General features: G+C 52.2%; 1 protein-coding gene across 8 annotated transcripts in view; it reads right to left on the bottom strand.

Moving 5' to 3' along the window:
* Positions 1 to 655: 655 nt before the first annotated feature.
* Positions 656 to 15,182, bottom strand: part of Adgrg1 (adhesion G protein-coupled receptor G1) — a 29,617-nt gene continuing 15,090 nt past the window's right edge. For 4 of the 8 annotated variants that reach the window (XM_027405676.1, XM_027405675.1, XM_027405678.2 and 1 more), the window contains exons 2-14: positions 12,197 to 12,282; positions 11,336 to 11,773; positions 9,562 to 9,694; positions 9,020 to 9,167; positions 8,572 to 8,703; positions 8,140 to 8,256; positions 7,763 to 7,808; positions 7,462 to 7,565; positions 6,472 to 6,590; positions 5,185 to 5,453; positions 4,353 to 4,461; positions 3,118 to 3,386; positions 656 to 2,103 (exon numbers count right to left, since the gene is read on the bottom strand). In XM_027405676.1, the coding sequence (XP_027261477.1) occupies positions 1,970 to 2,103; positions 3,118 to 3,386; positions 4,353 to 4,461; positions 5,185 to 5,453; positions 6,472 to 6,590; positions 7,462 to 7,565; positions 7,763 to 7,808; positions 8,140 to 8,256; positions 8,572 to 8,703; positions 9,020 to 9,167; positions 9,562 to 9,694; positions 11,336 to 11,773; positions 12,197 to 12,260 (2,082 nt within the window). In that variant the 5' untranslated portion in view covers positions 12,261 to 12,282 and the 3' untranslated portion in view covers positions 656 to 1,969. The remainder of the gene's footprint in view (positions 2,104 to 3,117; positions 3,387 to 4,352; positions 4,462 to 5,184; positions 5,454 to 6,471; positions 6,591 to 7,461; positions 7,566 to 7,762; positions 7,809 to 8,139; positions 8,257 to 8,571; positions 8,704 to 9,019; positions 9,168 to 9,561; positions 9,695 to 11,335; positions 11,774 to 12,196; positions 12,283 to 15,182) is intronic. The other 4 variants (XM_027405680.2, XM_027405679.2, XM_027405682.2 and 1 more) reach the window with 1 other exon arrangement.

Genomic DNA, 15,182 nt, shown 5'->3' with positions numbered 1-15,182 from the left:
ACACAGATGGGGACAATCACACATAAGGGGACAGACATATCTAACATGTGTCATGTAGAGAGAGGAGAGATTTGAGGAGCAGGGTTGGGAGAAAAACTGAGCCGTTTCATTTTTGCAGCCCACCTGCTCCAGAATGGTGACCAGACTGGTCTGTGTCACATGACCAGTCAAAATCTGAACTCAGCTCTCAAGAGTAACTCTGGCTGGGGAGGTTTTATATATCCAAAATTTTAAGGTTAATGGATTTTATGTCCCTGTCTGGACCCTATGAAAGGCAAATGATCTGGATACCTAGGTACCCCTCCATGTCAGCAACGTCCAGCTGCAGCCAAAGTTCATGGTCTCTGGTTCACTGTGATCACACCTCTACCCAGCGTCACCCGTAGACACCAGCTGCCCATCTCAGTTTTCCTGACTAAGAAAGTGTTCCCAGGCTCCTTCTTTCCCACACTGCCCTCTCCTCTTTGCTGTTTCCTGATTGGCCCAGCGACATCTGACTCAGCAGTGTTAGTAACAGAAGTGCACATGCACCCAAGCACGCGCAGACTCACACACACACACACACACACACACACACACACACACACGCACGCACGCACGCACGCACGCACGCACGCACGCACGCACACAAAGCTGAGACGGAAACTCTCCAAACTGTGGGATTTTGCCATGGCATCAGATAACAACTGATTTTTATTTTTCTTCTCAGCAATCTCCTACAGTTTTCAAACTCTCTACAAAGAACTTTAATATCAAAAGACAAACAAATTGGTATTTAAAAAGAGCGTCCTCCCCAACTTGAAGGCTGAGGTCAAGATGAAATGCTACCTCCTGCAAGAAGTCCTCCTGGATTCCCAGCCAAGAGCAGTGGCTCCCCAGCCCTGTAACTAAAGCTCCAGGACACTGTGGAAGTTTTTAAGAGCCACTGCCAAGTCTGGTCGGCTGTGTTCTTACCACCAATGTGTTCTTAAAACCAATGTGTGTTAGTAGGAGAGGATTCACAATAGGCAGCCCAGTGTCCTCAGCCATCGGCAGTGATTTGAAGGTCACCCCTCAGGAGAACATCAAATCACCAGAGAGGGCTGTCTTGGTCTTCAGAATGTTGGGTTGAAAAAAGTGCCATTTCCCACAGTTCATGCTGGAGAGAGGCCTCAGGAAAGGCGGAAGCCCCTCTGAGGTGTGAGCAAAGGGGAGGCAGCTTGGAAAGAGGCTCAGACAGGTTGGCCTGGTCTTGTCCGGGAACACGCCCTGAGCCAGAGTTGGCAAAAGGCCAATGTCCACAGCAGATAGACGTTTATAGCAGGCATCAGCTCCTGGGAACTGCTACCTCAAACTGTAGCACTGGCCTAGGACCCCAAGCTGCAGGTGGAGGGCTAGGGGACCAAGGAAGAGGAGGAGAGTGGGGAAGGAAGAGGAGGACTGGCAGGCAAGTGTGGGGAGGCTCACCTCCTCAGGGGTTGTGGCTCCAAAGTTTCTACAAGCCCATCCACCTTCAGTGCCACCCTTGGGACCAAAAGTCAGAGACAGGCAGAGTGCTGCATGGTGACCACAGGGACAGAAAGGCAAGAGCCAAGGCAGCTGCGTCTTGGGCAGGGACAACAGTTCAGGATGTGTCAGCCTCTAAGATCTAACCCTGATCCTGGCTTGGGCCTGCAAGTCTTAACCCCCAGCAGCAACAGCTGGGCCCAGAGGCGACCGGTAAGGCAAGGCCTCAGCTCCAGCCTGAAGCAGCTGTGAGGACAGCCCCACAGCCAGCATGGCAGTGTGCTTCGGAGACTAGATCTGGAAGTGGAGTAGTCCCCAAGGCCAGCTAGGTATCTACCTATCAGAGCAACAGTCCTATCCCTCCAAGGACCAGGGCCTTCTCTAGAAAGCCACTAACCAACCAAGGCTGGGCACAGCACCAAGCCACAGACAATGTGAGCAGACGCCATGCATGTGTCCTCCCATGAGGAGGTGTGGCGGTGGCCTAGATGCGACTGGAAGAAGTGCTGCCGCCGGAGCTGATGGGGAGCTTGACGCTGTCCGAGTTGCTCTTCAGAGGAGAGGGGCCACCTCGGGCCTGGAACCGCATGAACCAGTACCACAGGAAGATGAGGAAGCCTGTGGGCAACGAGGTACATGCAGCATCAGATAACAAGACCCCATCTTGCCCTTGGTCCCCTCTCAGTGTCCCTCTGTTCCAAGGGCCCAGCCATATATTTAGGGCCCTGGAGCCACTCGGAATGATTCAATACACTGTAGCGTATCGGCGGTTCGGCGTTGGCCTTACTTAGCAGTTTAGGTTCCCATACCTCATAGGGGACAAGATGGAGATGCCTAACAACAAGGTTTTGGAATAAATTCCCCCACCCATTCCATCCCACAGTGACTCCATGGATTCCGACATGGCCATGTGGCCCCTGTTCAGTCAGCACAGCCAAGTGTAGAGGTATACAGGTCTTGTCTGAGTATGGGAGGCATCAGGTGGGGGACTGTAGACCCTACTGGTCTCAAGCTGGGGCCTCCAGGGTCCCACCTCCAGCCCTCCCTGCCTGACCTTCAGCCACACTCCTCTCCCATCCTCGCAGCACTTGTTCTAACCACATGCCCTTTGCTTTGGCCCCTCTCTGACCTGGTGTTCCTATACCAGAGCTCCCTGACCTGCGCCATAAGCAGGCTACCCTGGGCATCTTGTTAAGATACAGAAAGGATCAGTGGGTCTGAGCGGGCCACATTTTGCCTTTCCAACAAGCCCCGGGTGATTCTGACACTATTGACCCAAGACCACTGTCCACTCGGTTGCCACCCTTGTTATTGCTTGCCACAGCTCTCCTACTCTCTGAGTCTCCTTGGTGGCTGCACACTTTCTGGACCACACTGTCTCCCGCATGGGGACTGACGGGGCTGCTCATGCTGCAACCCTGGGGCTTAGCACAGGGCTCAGTGCACATAGTAAGTGTTCAATAAAGGCTTGTCCTGCATGTGCTCTGGGTACACTCATGAGGCAACTGAGGCCCAGAAAAGGCAGCGTCTGGGGTTCCCTGGGCATTTCTTCCCTTTGCTCCACATGTGGACTGTGTACCAGCTGGATGGGCAAAGGCTACTAAGTAGGGGCAGAGCCCTCACCATGCCTACCTTGGAAGGAAGTTATGATGCTGAAGAGGTAGAGGATGACAAGTTGGAAGGTACCAGAAGCAAAGGAAAAGAAAACCAAGGCCCAGGGAAGGCCAAGGACCAGGCTGAGGCCCAGCAGTGTCAGCACATGGGGCCACTTTTGATTGTGTGGGCGAAGTCGCAGGATTTGCACCACCATGGTGGCCAGCATGGCCATGTTGAACAGGAACACCAGACTGAAGAGGCCCAGGTTAGTGACATAGCTAACCAGAGAGTCCCGGATCCAGCACCTGGGTGAGAGTGGACGGTTGAGCATGTAGGAGGCTCATCTTAAAGAGTAGGAATGGCAGCAGGTCCCTGGAGGGTGCTGGGTGTTGGAACTGCTCATCATTTGCAAGCACTGCTGGCTTACTTTTCTGTCTTCATGTCATTTTTAAAGTTAACTTATTATTTTTAATTACGTGCACATGTAGATATGTTCACATGAGTGCTGGTGCACATGGAGCTCATTAGAGGTCAGAGGTGTCAGATCTATAGGTGGCTGTGAGCTGCGTAATGTGGTGCTGGGAACCAAACTCAGGTCCTCTGCGAGAGGCCTCTGAGCCATATTTGGTGTCATTTTTAAAGACATACCAAGGTATACAGTCAGATAACTTAGAAGAAGGTATTGAAGAAACCACACTCTTGACAGTACAAGGTTGAGGCAAACCCACCAGGCCTGGGGGGGGGGGGCACATGTCATCTACATGGACCAGTGGAAAGTATACCTTCCAAGCCTGATGCTCAAGAGCCCTGGCTTCAGGTCTAGTTTCAGGATGTCTGCTGCCAGCTGGAGTAAGATAGGGGGGTGGAGGAAGGCTCCTCCTGACCCTACCTCCACACCAAACCTACTTTCCCATCAGCTGAGCCACTTGCTAACTATAATACGGACAAGAGTGAGTCCCCATGCCCTGTGGGCCACAGTCCTCCATCTGCCTCAGAACCAGTAGATGTGGCAAGGAAGCCTGATGGGAGGCCAACACCTCTCCACTGAGGCTCAGAGAAGGGCCAGCTCTGCACATAGGCACCCAACTGTTGAGGGGCAGTCTTGGCCTCTCCTAGTCCCTGTGGTCCTTAGCCCTCGGTTCTGATCACTGCCAGGCCCATGCTTTCAGCTCACTGGAGCCCATAGCCTCCTGGCCAGCATGGCCAGCTGACGCTGCTGTCCCTTCCCCTCCCTTGGGGCCCACACTCCCGCCCCTGCCACAGCCACTCACATAGAGGGGTAGATGACACGGTCTGGAGTTCGGCGCACAGCCAGGATGATGGGGCCATAATTATTCACGTCGACCAGTGCCACCAGAGTGACCAGGAAGACAGGAAAACCTGTGGACAGCAAGCAGAGGCTCTGGCTCCACCCTCTGAGTCCATTTCCTCTGTTCCCAGTAGACCTGACTAGGTCCTCTCTGGTTTCCCATAATGGGTAGGCTCACTTTCAACTTTGCCCTGTCCTTTCCCCTTTCCCAAGTCTCCCAGGAGGAAAGGCCTGTGGTCCACTGCTGAAGCATGGTCAAACAAGGGAGAAGAGAGGCTGATGGGGCTGTGGGGGTGGACAGTAAGAGGACACCAGGAACTCTGGCAGAGAGGACAACTTTGACTCACTAGTAAGTAGAAATGGAAAGTTCCATGGGTGGTGGTAGGGTTCGCATGGCCAAGGCTGCTGGAGTTTTGTGAATCCTTGCCAGAGGAGAATGAAAGGGACACAAGGAAGAGCAGCAAATGGGGCCAGGGGCGTGGGGAGGTCAAGGTCTATGCAATGTCCACAGTGAGCCATGGTGGGAAACTCTGGGTTCCAGTATGACTTGAGTAGTGTGAGACAGGTAAAGTGAATTGTTACCAGCCAAAAACAAACAACAAAGCCATAGAAACATGTAGGTTTCTGGGGAACTGTAAGTGGAGTCATTGTTCAAGTGCTCCCAGTTCAGGTGGAGGAACCGGTTGGTCTCCCTAACAGGGAAGGGCAGAACTTGCTGTCTGTGCTTGACTAGAAGCCTGGTGGACAGTGGATGAGACAGTGGATTCTGGGGTCCTCTCTCCCCTGCCACTTACCCCAGCCCACGATGCTCAGCTTGAGCAGGTAGCCAGGGACGTAGGTGCCGAAGACCTCTACCACCAGGCGGTAGAGATTGTAGCCCTCGAGGCCCATCCAGGAGAGACAGGCAAGCAGGGAGAAGTGCAGGAAGATGGCACTGGTGCGGCAGGCTGCTTCAGAGCCCGCCAGTGCCACAGGCTCACTGAGCAGGAAACTCACATCCAGCAGGAAGACAGCCAGCAGCAGGTTCATGTGCACTTTAATGGTGTAGTCACGTGACTTCCTCCTACAGGGAGCATGTTCCCGGTGGGCCAGTGCAGGGGCAGGGGCATAGCCCTATTTTGTTCTCCCTCCTCTTCCTCCTCTTTTTTTCCTCTTCCCTATGCCCCTTTTCCAGAAAGCCTTCCAAGTCTGCTCCATGGCTGTCTGCCTGTGAAGCTATGAGTAGCTGTGGACATTTGTCCAGCCGTAAAATGTGGCTGTACCTGTACCCCAGGATTCTAAGGCGTTCCAGAATTGCAGACACTGGCCTCACCATAACCATCCTCGACTCACTCTTTTATCCTGTACTGCTCTGGGCTAGTCCAGCTCACCTCAGACTGCCTTCTCCTCTACACAGTGGGAGGACAGAGCTGGCAAAGTATCTGATGCAAGAAGCTGGCATTTGCTACTAGTCCCCCTGCCCCTGCCCGTGCTCAGTGCTCTGCCCACCTCAGCCTCCACAAAGCCAGTCACTGTACTCAGAAGTGCATGCCTAGCCTTGGTATACAGCTGCAGATGCACCTGGTTACAATGTACCTGCTTATGACACATCTGTACCCAGTTCCATCCCTCGTCCTGCTTCAGGACAACTGAAGACCTGATGAGTGTTTCCTAGAGGAAACTAGAAGTGTGTCTCCCCTCCACTCAGGCAGGCCCAGGGCCTAACTGGCCTCAATGCAGGCTATGTTAAACACTGACAATTGGATAACCTCTGCTACTCCCTTGCTGTGAGGTCCCAACAGTCTGCTACCCTCTTTGAACAGTGTGTAGCATGTAGATACCCAGTGCAAAGTCACTTAGTCTTATTTCCATCTCTGTTGTTCTTGTGTGCCCCACAGTTTGGGTTCTAATTGTTCAAATCCTCAGTGCTAGTGCTGGATTAACTAATGTTACTGTTATCCAATGTCCACCAAGTGAGGTGGTCATCAGACAGCCCATCTACGGCTTCACAACAACGCACGTATTTTGGGTAAAGCAAGCCTGCATTGTCAGAGTCTTAGTTATAGGGATGAAGTAAAGCTACACTACTTCCTCTGGCATACCTGGAGCAAAGGTAGGCAGCAATGGTGAAGACACAAGCCAGAGCAGAGATGACACAGCCCACGTAGGACAGGAGTGTGAGGTAGTGCTTGTGTACGGCCTCTACCTCCATGGATGACACCTGAGTGGGAACAGAATGGCAATCTCAGCATGCTCTCCTCCGCAATGGCCAGTGTGTGCTCTTGACCAGCTGGGAGCTAGTAAGCCTCTTCCACCTGAATGCCCTTCTGGACTTCCTCCCATCCCAGACAGTCTCTGACCCACAAAGACTAGGACCCAAGAAGTGGGCTCTGGCCACCCTGAGCCACACAACGCCCTAGCCGAGGCAGCTTTAGCTAGGAATTGTCCATTCCAACACTGGTACTAGGCCCCAGTTGCCAGCAGAAGCTGTACTCAGAATTTGAAATCTCCTAGGACCACTGAGGCTTCATCCCTGTGGCCCAGGAGATGCTTGCCCTGTGTGCTCAGAAGAGCTGGTGTCGGACAGAGTATGTATTTTTATACTTGGCATATTTTCTCCTCACAGTGAATTTAATTAGGATGTAACCATATTGTGAGCCAAGAAAAATTCTGGTTTTTATGATGTTCGACACAAAGGTAAGCTCCCCAGCTTCCCACACCAAGAGATTCTGGGAACGTGAAGTTGGGTCAATAAAGCCCCTGAGGTTTGGGGACTGCAGAAGCCAGTCTTAGTGGCTCCTGGTTAGGGGCATATAAGAAATAGTGAAATTCCTGTGAGTGGGAATCTGCATTTACATCACACACCAAAACCTGAGAATAAAGATCAAATGAGAGCTTTACAGCCCAGCACTTAATGAACTGTGCAGCCTTGGATGTGTTACTCAGCCTCCTTGTAGCAGGATGATGATAGGAGCTACCTTGGAAGGTTATTTGGAATTAAATGAGTCAACGGGTTCCAAGTACACAACACAGCATACAAGCTTGGCCTGTGGCTGGACTGCAAGGGAGTTATGGGGGTAGGAGACACCTACCATCAAGACTGCAAAGTAGGTCAGATGGCTGCACAGGCAGGATGTCTGCGTGTCTCTGCGGACAGTCTCACAGCCTGCACTGCTCCAGCTCCCAGGGCTGCTTGCTGAGGGAATGCATGGGACTCTGATCAACCCCAGTCCTCGAGACCCACCATGTCCTCAACACAAACTGGACCATTCCAGCATGCTTTTCCTCCACCATCAGACCCCTGGCCTCCACCACTCCCCCCTCTAAGAGTGTCTTCTCCAGAAATCCATCCCTGGGGATCCTCATCTCTCCCAGAGACCCCTCCATACTCACATGTTGGATCGTCAACCCAGAACACACACTGTAGAGTCACATTCTTCTGTGGGGACAAGAAGAATGGGCCCTCTATAATTCATCCTGTGTTGCTTCCACAGCCAACTCCACATGTTTCCTCTACAGCCCGCCCTCTGCATTCTCTTTGGCCACCTCCCATGTTCCCTTAGTATTCTCTCTAGTCTACCTGTCATTCCTTCTATGACCTGACCTTCATACTCTCTTCATAACCCACCTTATAGTTCTCTCCCTCCCCCAATCTGGGACCTGGCTGTTGAGTGCTCTCAGCCAGGAACCTTTCCATTACAGACAGGTGAGTTGGGAGGGATGGGAGCAGGAAGGGACTCTTGCCCTATGGTTGACTTGCTCACACTTACTGGTTGTGGCTGGTGCTGGAAGGTGAGTACCACAGGCTCCGAGAGGTTGCTAACTTTGGTGTTCTGCACAACAATACCCAAGACCTTCTCACCCAAGACTTGACTGGAATTCTTGTCCTAGATATATGAGATTGGGGGGACAGGTTGGAGGTTTAAGGCTGAAAATAAAAGTTATGGAGGCCTCCACCCACTCTTGCCAGACTACTGGCACTCCTAGCTCTTTGCTTTGAGAGCCTTGTGGGTCATTCACACTGCCGTGAGAACAGCACTACTTACACCTCTCCCAGGACATTTGTGCCTTGCAATGCCCTTTTTGCTTTATAGGAGAGGCTTAGGCTCTTGGAGGAGAGAGATTAGCTACTGTCTTCCCATCTCTTAGTCAGACATAAAAAAGTCAGTTCCCCAAGGAGTAGGTGAGGGGAGACTCCATACCTGGAACAAGGCTTGGCTGCTGAAGTCTACCACCAGGAGCTTCTTGGCGGCATCCCGGCGACGGCCTCTAGTCTGCTGGAAGAGGGCCCGGGGCAGCAGCACAGAGTATGCCTGGACCTCACTCTGCTCCTCCTGCACATCAAGGGCCCTGAGTGCCCAGCCCAGCATATGCCCCAGGTTCCCCCTCACCACCCCACCCCACGTCTTGTACCAAACAGCCCCCTTCTAAACATTGTGCTCTGGGCATTGCCCCAAGAGGCCAGGGAGTCAGGTGGCAGGAGTCTAGGCTAGGAGGCCCTCAGTGGAGTCTTACAATCTGTGTCTTCAGACACCAGCTCTCCCACAGGCTGTGGATTGTCCCTGGACCCAGGGAAAGCCAAGGGATACCATGCTACATGGAGTGCCCCCATCTGCCCTTCTAGCCCACCCCCATCCTAGGTCACCAGACCTCCTTCTGGGAATGGATTTGCAGATCCTCTAGCCCAGCTGTGGGTGGCAGCTTCCACACTGTGGCATTGACCAGATCCTCCTCAAAAGATACCGTGTCTCCCAGGAAGTTCACAGAGGTCAGCTTTGACTCCAGGCTCTGTAACTGCCTAGTGTGGGGGAGAGCATACAGAGGGAAGAGTCAGGGCAGGGGATCTGGAGACACTGACGGGCAGGAACAAAGGAGAGGGGACCAAGGACAAAGGACACAAGGCAGCTGGAGATGGAGATGGGGGAGTGGCATCGAGGGACATTGTTCTGGAATTCAGCCCATGACTCCGACCCACTTATGCCTGCGCTGGTCCCAGCCTCTCAGAGATCAATATGCTGGACTCCAGGATGGAGTCTCTTGTGGGGAGCAGACTGGGCGCTGCCTGGCTGTGCACTAGTATCTGTCTTTGCTGACAGCACAGCAGGATCCAGTGGGGGAGATCCAGCCTCAGGGAAGGTGTCCCCAGCTTCTCCTAGCATAGGTCAGATCTTTCACCAACCCCTAAGACTCACTGGCTGATGAAGGCCGCCGAGGGCCGCCTGGAGGCCTTCTGAGGATGCTGTAGGAACCTGCTGAGCAGCTGCAGTTCCTTCTTCAGATCACACATGTCCACAGATGCATTGTGGGAGTCCTTCTGCGGGGCATCTGGAAAGGCACCAGACTTGCCACCTAGAGCAATGGCTAGCTCACACCCTATGCAACCCTCATGTGGTCCTCCATGCTTATATTCACTTTACAGAAGGAAGCGAGGGTCCAAGAGGCAGAGGGGACCACAGGGCACTGAATCATGCAGGAAGGCTGTCTCCTAGGGTCCACTGCACATGAGCAAAGAAGGCTCTGAGGGCCCGGGGCCCAAGAGATCTCCTTGGGAAGAATGTGGGTTCTGTGTATCAGCTCTGGGGACCTTACAACCTCTAGCCTCTCTGTCTCCAGGACCTTCTACCTAAGCCCTGAGAACTTGGGCATCTTTGGGGACTTGAGGAGACCCAGGTGATAAAGGCAAGTGGGAAAAGCATCCACTCCCTAACCCATGAGGACATGGTCCCCAGACCTCCCTGCCAGCTTCCCTGCTTTCCTATCCTTTGACCCTCTTAGTTCTTCCTGCCCCTACCAATCAGCTGCTAGATTCATGCTCTAGTTTGTTAGTTGTGTAGCTCTCTGTACTTCAGTTTCCTCTTTATTGATACAAAGGTGTATGGAATGCATATAGTCCATGTTGCTTCTATCTGTACTTTGTTTTTTAATGATTTAATCAATCAACTTATTTGTGTGTGTATACATGTATGTGTGTCCATGTTGGGTTCCTGCAGAGACCAAAGGAGGTGTGGGATCCTGGAACAAGAGTTATAGATGTTTGGGTGCTACCTGATACAGGTGCTGGAAACTGAACTTGGGTCCTCTGAAAGAGCAGCAACTGTTCTTAACCACTGAGCCATCTCTCCAGCCCTTATACTTTGAATAGAAGCTGGATTATGGCTCTTCCAGTGCTGACATTTTCTAGTGTTACATCTCCAGGTCAAGTTGTATTCCCCTTACCCTCCACACCCTGTACCCTAATATATATATATATATATATATGACCTCCAGGTGTATACTGCAACCCAAGACTTGTAAGTAATAAACTTTCTCCATCCCTTGCTCTCTGTGAGAGTTAGAATTGATTATCTTCCTGACAGGATTTAGAATAACCAATGACACAAGCCTTGTTTATTAGGGATTACCTAAATTAGGTTAACAGAGGTGGGAAGAGCCACCCTACAAGTGGGCAGCACCATCCCCTAGGCTTGGGTCCTGGGCTGGGTAAACAGGATGGAAGCTTGCTGAGCAAGTGTTTATCACAGCCTGCTTTCTGGCTGCAGATACAAACGATCAGCTGCCTCAAGCACTGGCCACCAGGACTTCCCAATCCTGATAGACTGTACCCTAGGACTGTGAGCCAAAATAAACCCTTTCTCCCTTAAGTTACTTTTGTCAGAGCATTTTATGAGACAGAGAAAAAGTAACTGAGGTACTGCCCTAATGGCTGAAGAGATGCCATGGCCATCACAAAGATCTTAAATCTAACAGGGACAGACAAACAGTTCAGGGCATGTGGGAAAGGGCTGGTGTTCTCCAGTGTCACTTGCTACCCAGCTCCACCTTCCTACCCTCACCTCTGCTGTTTCACAGAAGTTCTCCCTGGATCCTGCTCCTCCCCTCCTCAGACACCTTTCATGGCTCCCTACTGCTATAGGCTACTGAGGTTTGGTGACCATAGCTGCCATCCCACACCCATCCGTTCCTTACTGTGGAAAGAGAAGACAAAGCTGGCAGCCCCCGACAGGCTGGTGTTCTGGGGGCTCCGCCACGAGGTGACTGAGGTGGCGAGAAGTGGGTCCCCCTGCTTCAGGCTCTGCTCCTGTTTCCGGAAGCAGAGGAGGCTGGAGGCTCGGCTACTCAGCAAGTAATCATGCTTGCCGTAGCGCAGGTGGAACCTCCCGGTGTGGCGGCTCCAGTAGAGGCAGAAGTGATAGAGCCCTCTGGGCTCTGGGAAGAATTGGGAAGAAGTGGGGGCTGCAGGAAAGGGGGCGCGGATCGTGAGGGCCTCCTCCGTGTTCCAAACAGAGATGTGTAGCTCCGAAATTTGGTCGTAATGGAGGAGACTCCGTTGTGTCTGGTTCCGCTGACCACAGAAGCGGAAGTCTTCTCGAGGGCTGCCACCGTGGGCATCTGAGGAGGCAGAAGCTATATATAGATGGGACCAGCCATTGGCAACGACCTGGGACTCGCACGCATTCCAAAGCTCTATGTGCTTCAAGGGTCTATAACATTGCATCTATATTTGCTCAAAAATTACTGAAATGAAATAAAACTCAAAAATAAAACTGAAAATAAAGAATGATTTCAAAGTCAAAAACCTCAAGTTTAATAGATGTTATTTAATGAAACCATAGTTGATTTCGACTGTTGCACAAGTATGCACTGTCTGAGAATTTCCCCTGCAAATGGGTGACAGGCTGACACCCAGTCCATGATCCCCATCCGAAGAGTACTCCATGGGGTTAAATCTCAGAAGGAAGGAGTGCCTGCAACCAGCTTAAAGAGTTCACACACAACATGGAGGTATTAAACAAGGTCACAACAGTCCCAGGGCCCCAAGAAAGCTACCTTGAGCCAGGAAGAACAGACTCAGTAGGAGATATGACATCTGTCGTAGCAGCTGGACAGCCATTTTACTCTCCAGAAGTCACCACCTGGAAAAGAGTGAGAGCATTATGGGGGGGCATTTGATACCCCACCCCTACCCCATTGCCTGGGTCTTCTATCTCCACACCACCAGTTGGCACAATCCCTCCTCATCCAGCCTGCTTGCTCCTAGACACCTTCAGGGATAGTCTAGTGCCAGAAAGCAGCAGGGTGAACTGGCAGGAAGGGTGCTTACTGTCATGGCCACCAGGGGGAACCAGCCACCAGGGCCTGGGAAGCTGGAGCAGAGAAGTGTGATTTTCCTCTTGGTGATGCCCCATACACACACATCCTCACCCCTACCCCCGTGCCCAGTAAGAGTCAGCTCCATCCACACCACACTGGCTCCATGGGCCACTATTAGCCCAGTGCCAGCTGTCTACCAGTCTGGGCACCTGTCTACCCTACACCTACATGAATGCACACCAACACTGGATGGAGGTGTCCTCCATTGTTGGCTCTTCCAGCTGGCCCTGTGACCAAGCTAGGTGTCAACAGATGCCAAATTCCATTCCTTAGCCTGTGGGAAACTGTGTCAGACCACAGTGACAAACACTCATCTGCCACAAAACCAGACAAAGGGAAGCCTAGAACTTGATGCACAAAATGTGTCTAAGTTTAGAGGAAAACTAGAAGGGTCTCCTAGAAGAGACAGATGTTAAACTCAGTGCTCAGGCACCCAAGCAAGATCTTACTGTTTCCTTCCTGGGCTAGCCTCATTCTGGTCATGCTGGCTCTTCAATAAGAGCAGGTTCCTCACACCCAAACATGAGGAACACCCCAAACATGAAGAACACCCAAACATGAGGAACAATCAAACATGAGGAACAGAACTTCCGTGGTCCTCATTTGGTGCTGGAGAGAACAGCAAAGTTGTGGGGGAGCTAGTGTGCTCTCCATGTGATCATAAGGCTTCCCTGCATCTTGTCACACCACCGTCAGGCACCTATAACCAGCAGAAGGAACAACATCTGGGAATAGGCCAGAGCCCGCTTCCCTTATCTCTGCAGCCTCTGTCACTGTCCAGCCCCCTCTTCTCCCTACAGTCCTTGTGACTGTCACGAAAACTTCAGTCCAAATGTCTCTTCTTCCAGATAAACTCCTCACTTCAACTTGAAGCTGACAAATCACTTGAAATTTGATCCAATTTCCACTTTCTGATGTTTAGCTCTGAGGTCCAGAGACAGTCAACAACTTCACACAGCTGGAGAGAGCTCATGTCCCTCTCAAAGTGGGCCACCACTGTCAGCAGAGGGCCCAGGACAGGACATAGCCTTTTCTTGCACTAATCCTCCCCAATTGGCCCTTCAGAACAAAGGAGGCTGGGAGGGGAGTGAGCTCCCCCTCACAGGAGAGACTCAGTGAGGCTGGATCACCCTGGATCACCCTGGCAACCCATGGAAGGGATCAAATACAAACAAGGGGCCAACTGCCCTTCCACCTATTCCCTGTTCCACCCCAGCTGTGCAGAGTCACTCTAAAGAGGACAAGAACCCCTGTTAGCATTCTTAGGTCTTGATGAGGAGATGTTTGTTGTTTGAATCGCAGACTACCTGGGTTCAAATCCCAGTTCCTATACTTTACAAGTTGTGCATCCTTGGGCTAGTTACTCACTATATTTGGACTTCATTTCCCTCTCTTGTAAAGAGGATTACAAATCACGCCTACCTCAGATGTCATTGTGAGAATTAAGTCTGCTGTTCTCCATAAAGGGCTTTGAACTGGGATGCACACAGGGTACCACTGAAGTCAGATTGTCTCTGTATACTTTCCGACCAGCGCATGCCTGTTCTTGACTCAGACCCCTCCCCCAACTCCCTACTCTATGCTTCCCTCGTCAGGCCTGTGTCCTCTGCAGGTGGCCAGCTTGGCCTTCAGAGCACTTGAGGGGAAATTCCTAGAACATGAGCCTCCCTTCCGGACAGAGTAGCGGGAAGGCTGTGACCCCACCCAGAGGACTTCCCTCCTCCTAGCTGGCCCTGAGTGCCACAGACTCCCAGGGACTGGAGAGGGAGGATGATGAGGGTGGGGCCCACCCTTCAGACAACTAAGGGATACCCACATGGGTCAGGGAGAATACTGTGCTATTTACCCATTTAGCACACTCCTGCCTGAGCCCCTCCCAGGACTGTCCATTTATGTGCACCTGCCTCCCAACCTCATACTCCAAAGGGCACAGGCAATGCCTATGAGGGAGCCCCTACTGCCTTCTGCAGGCATCCTAAGATCTGGTCACCCTATTTCCCACAGTCTGCCACCTGTCCAGAAAGAGGGGCCTGTGTGTTCTAGAAGCCACATCTTTGAAGCAGAGGCCCATCTTCAAGGGACCACCTCTGGCCTGTGAAGATGAAGAATGGCAGAGCAGACCAACCTCAGCTACCAAATGCCAAGCCACAGCAAAGCTGTGCCACCTGCCACAGCACTCCCAGAACCAATGGTTACTGAGAAGATGGATCTGCACCCTCACCCCAATAGTAACAGCAACATCTGGAGAATAGCCAGGTCCCATGGTTTACCATTTTGCAGATGTGAAAACTGAGGCCAGAAAAAGGCTGTCTCTCCCCAAAGTACACAGGGCTGCTGCTGAGCCCTCTCTCCAAAAGTCCCTAAGGTACACACCCCCTGGTTTGTGGTCTCCCAGAGAGAGAAGAGCGGGAGCTGTGGAGGTCACAGGCACACGGTGGGCAAGCCCAGCCTAGAGAGGAGTTGCTGGGCTGAGCCCCCTACTCCCTGTTCTTTCAGAGCAGCCATCCTTGACCTCAGCTTCCGGTAAACATGCAGAGAACAGAACAAGCTGAGCCAGCCTGACACAATGGAGGACATCACAGAGTCCCCAGGGAGTCCCCAGAATAGAGGGGGCATGGCCGTGTGAGCACAGACACCCCCATTCCTAGCATGACTGGTTGCT

The sequence above is a fragment of the Cricetulus griseus genome, chromosome 3 (assembly GCF_003668045.3).
Source record: "Cricetulus griseus strain 17A/GY chromosome 3, alternate assembly CriGri-PICRH-1.0, whole genome shotgun sequence".
NCBI classification, from domain to species: domain Eukaryota; kingdom Metazoa; phylum Chordata; class Mammalia; order Rodentia; family Cricetidae; genus Cricetulus; species Cricetulus griseus.
Note: the sequence above shows the minus strand (reverse complement) of the source record. Positions and strands in the feature narration are given on the sequence as shown.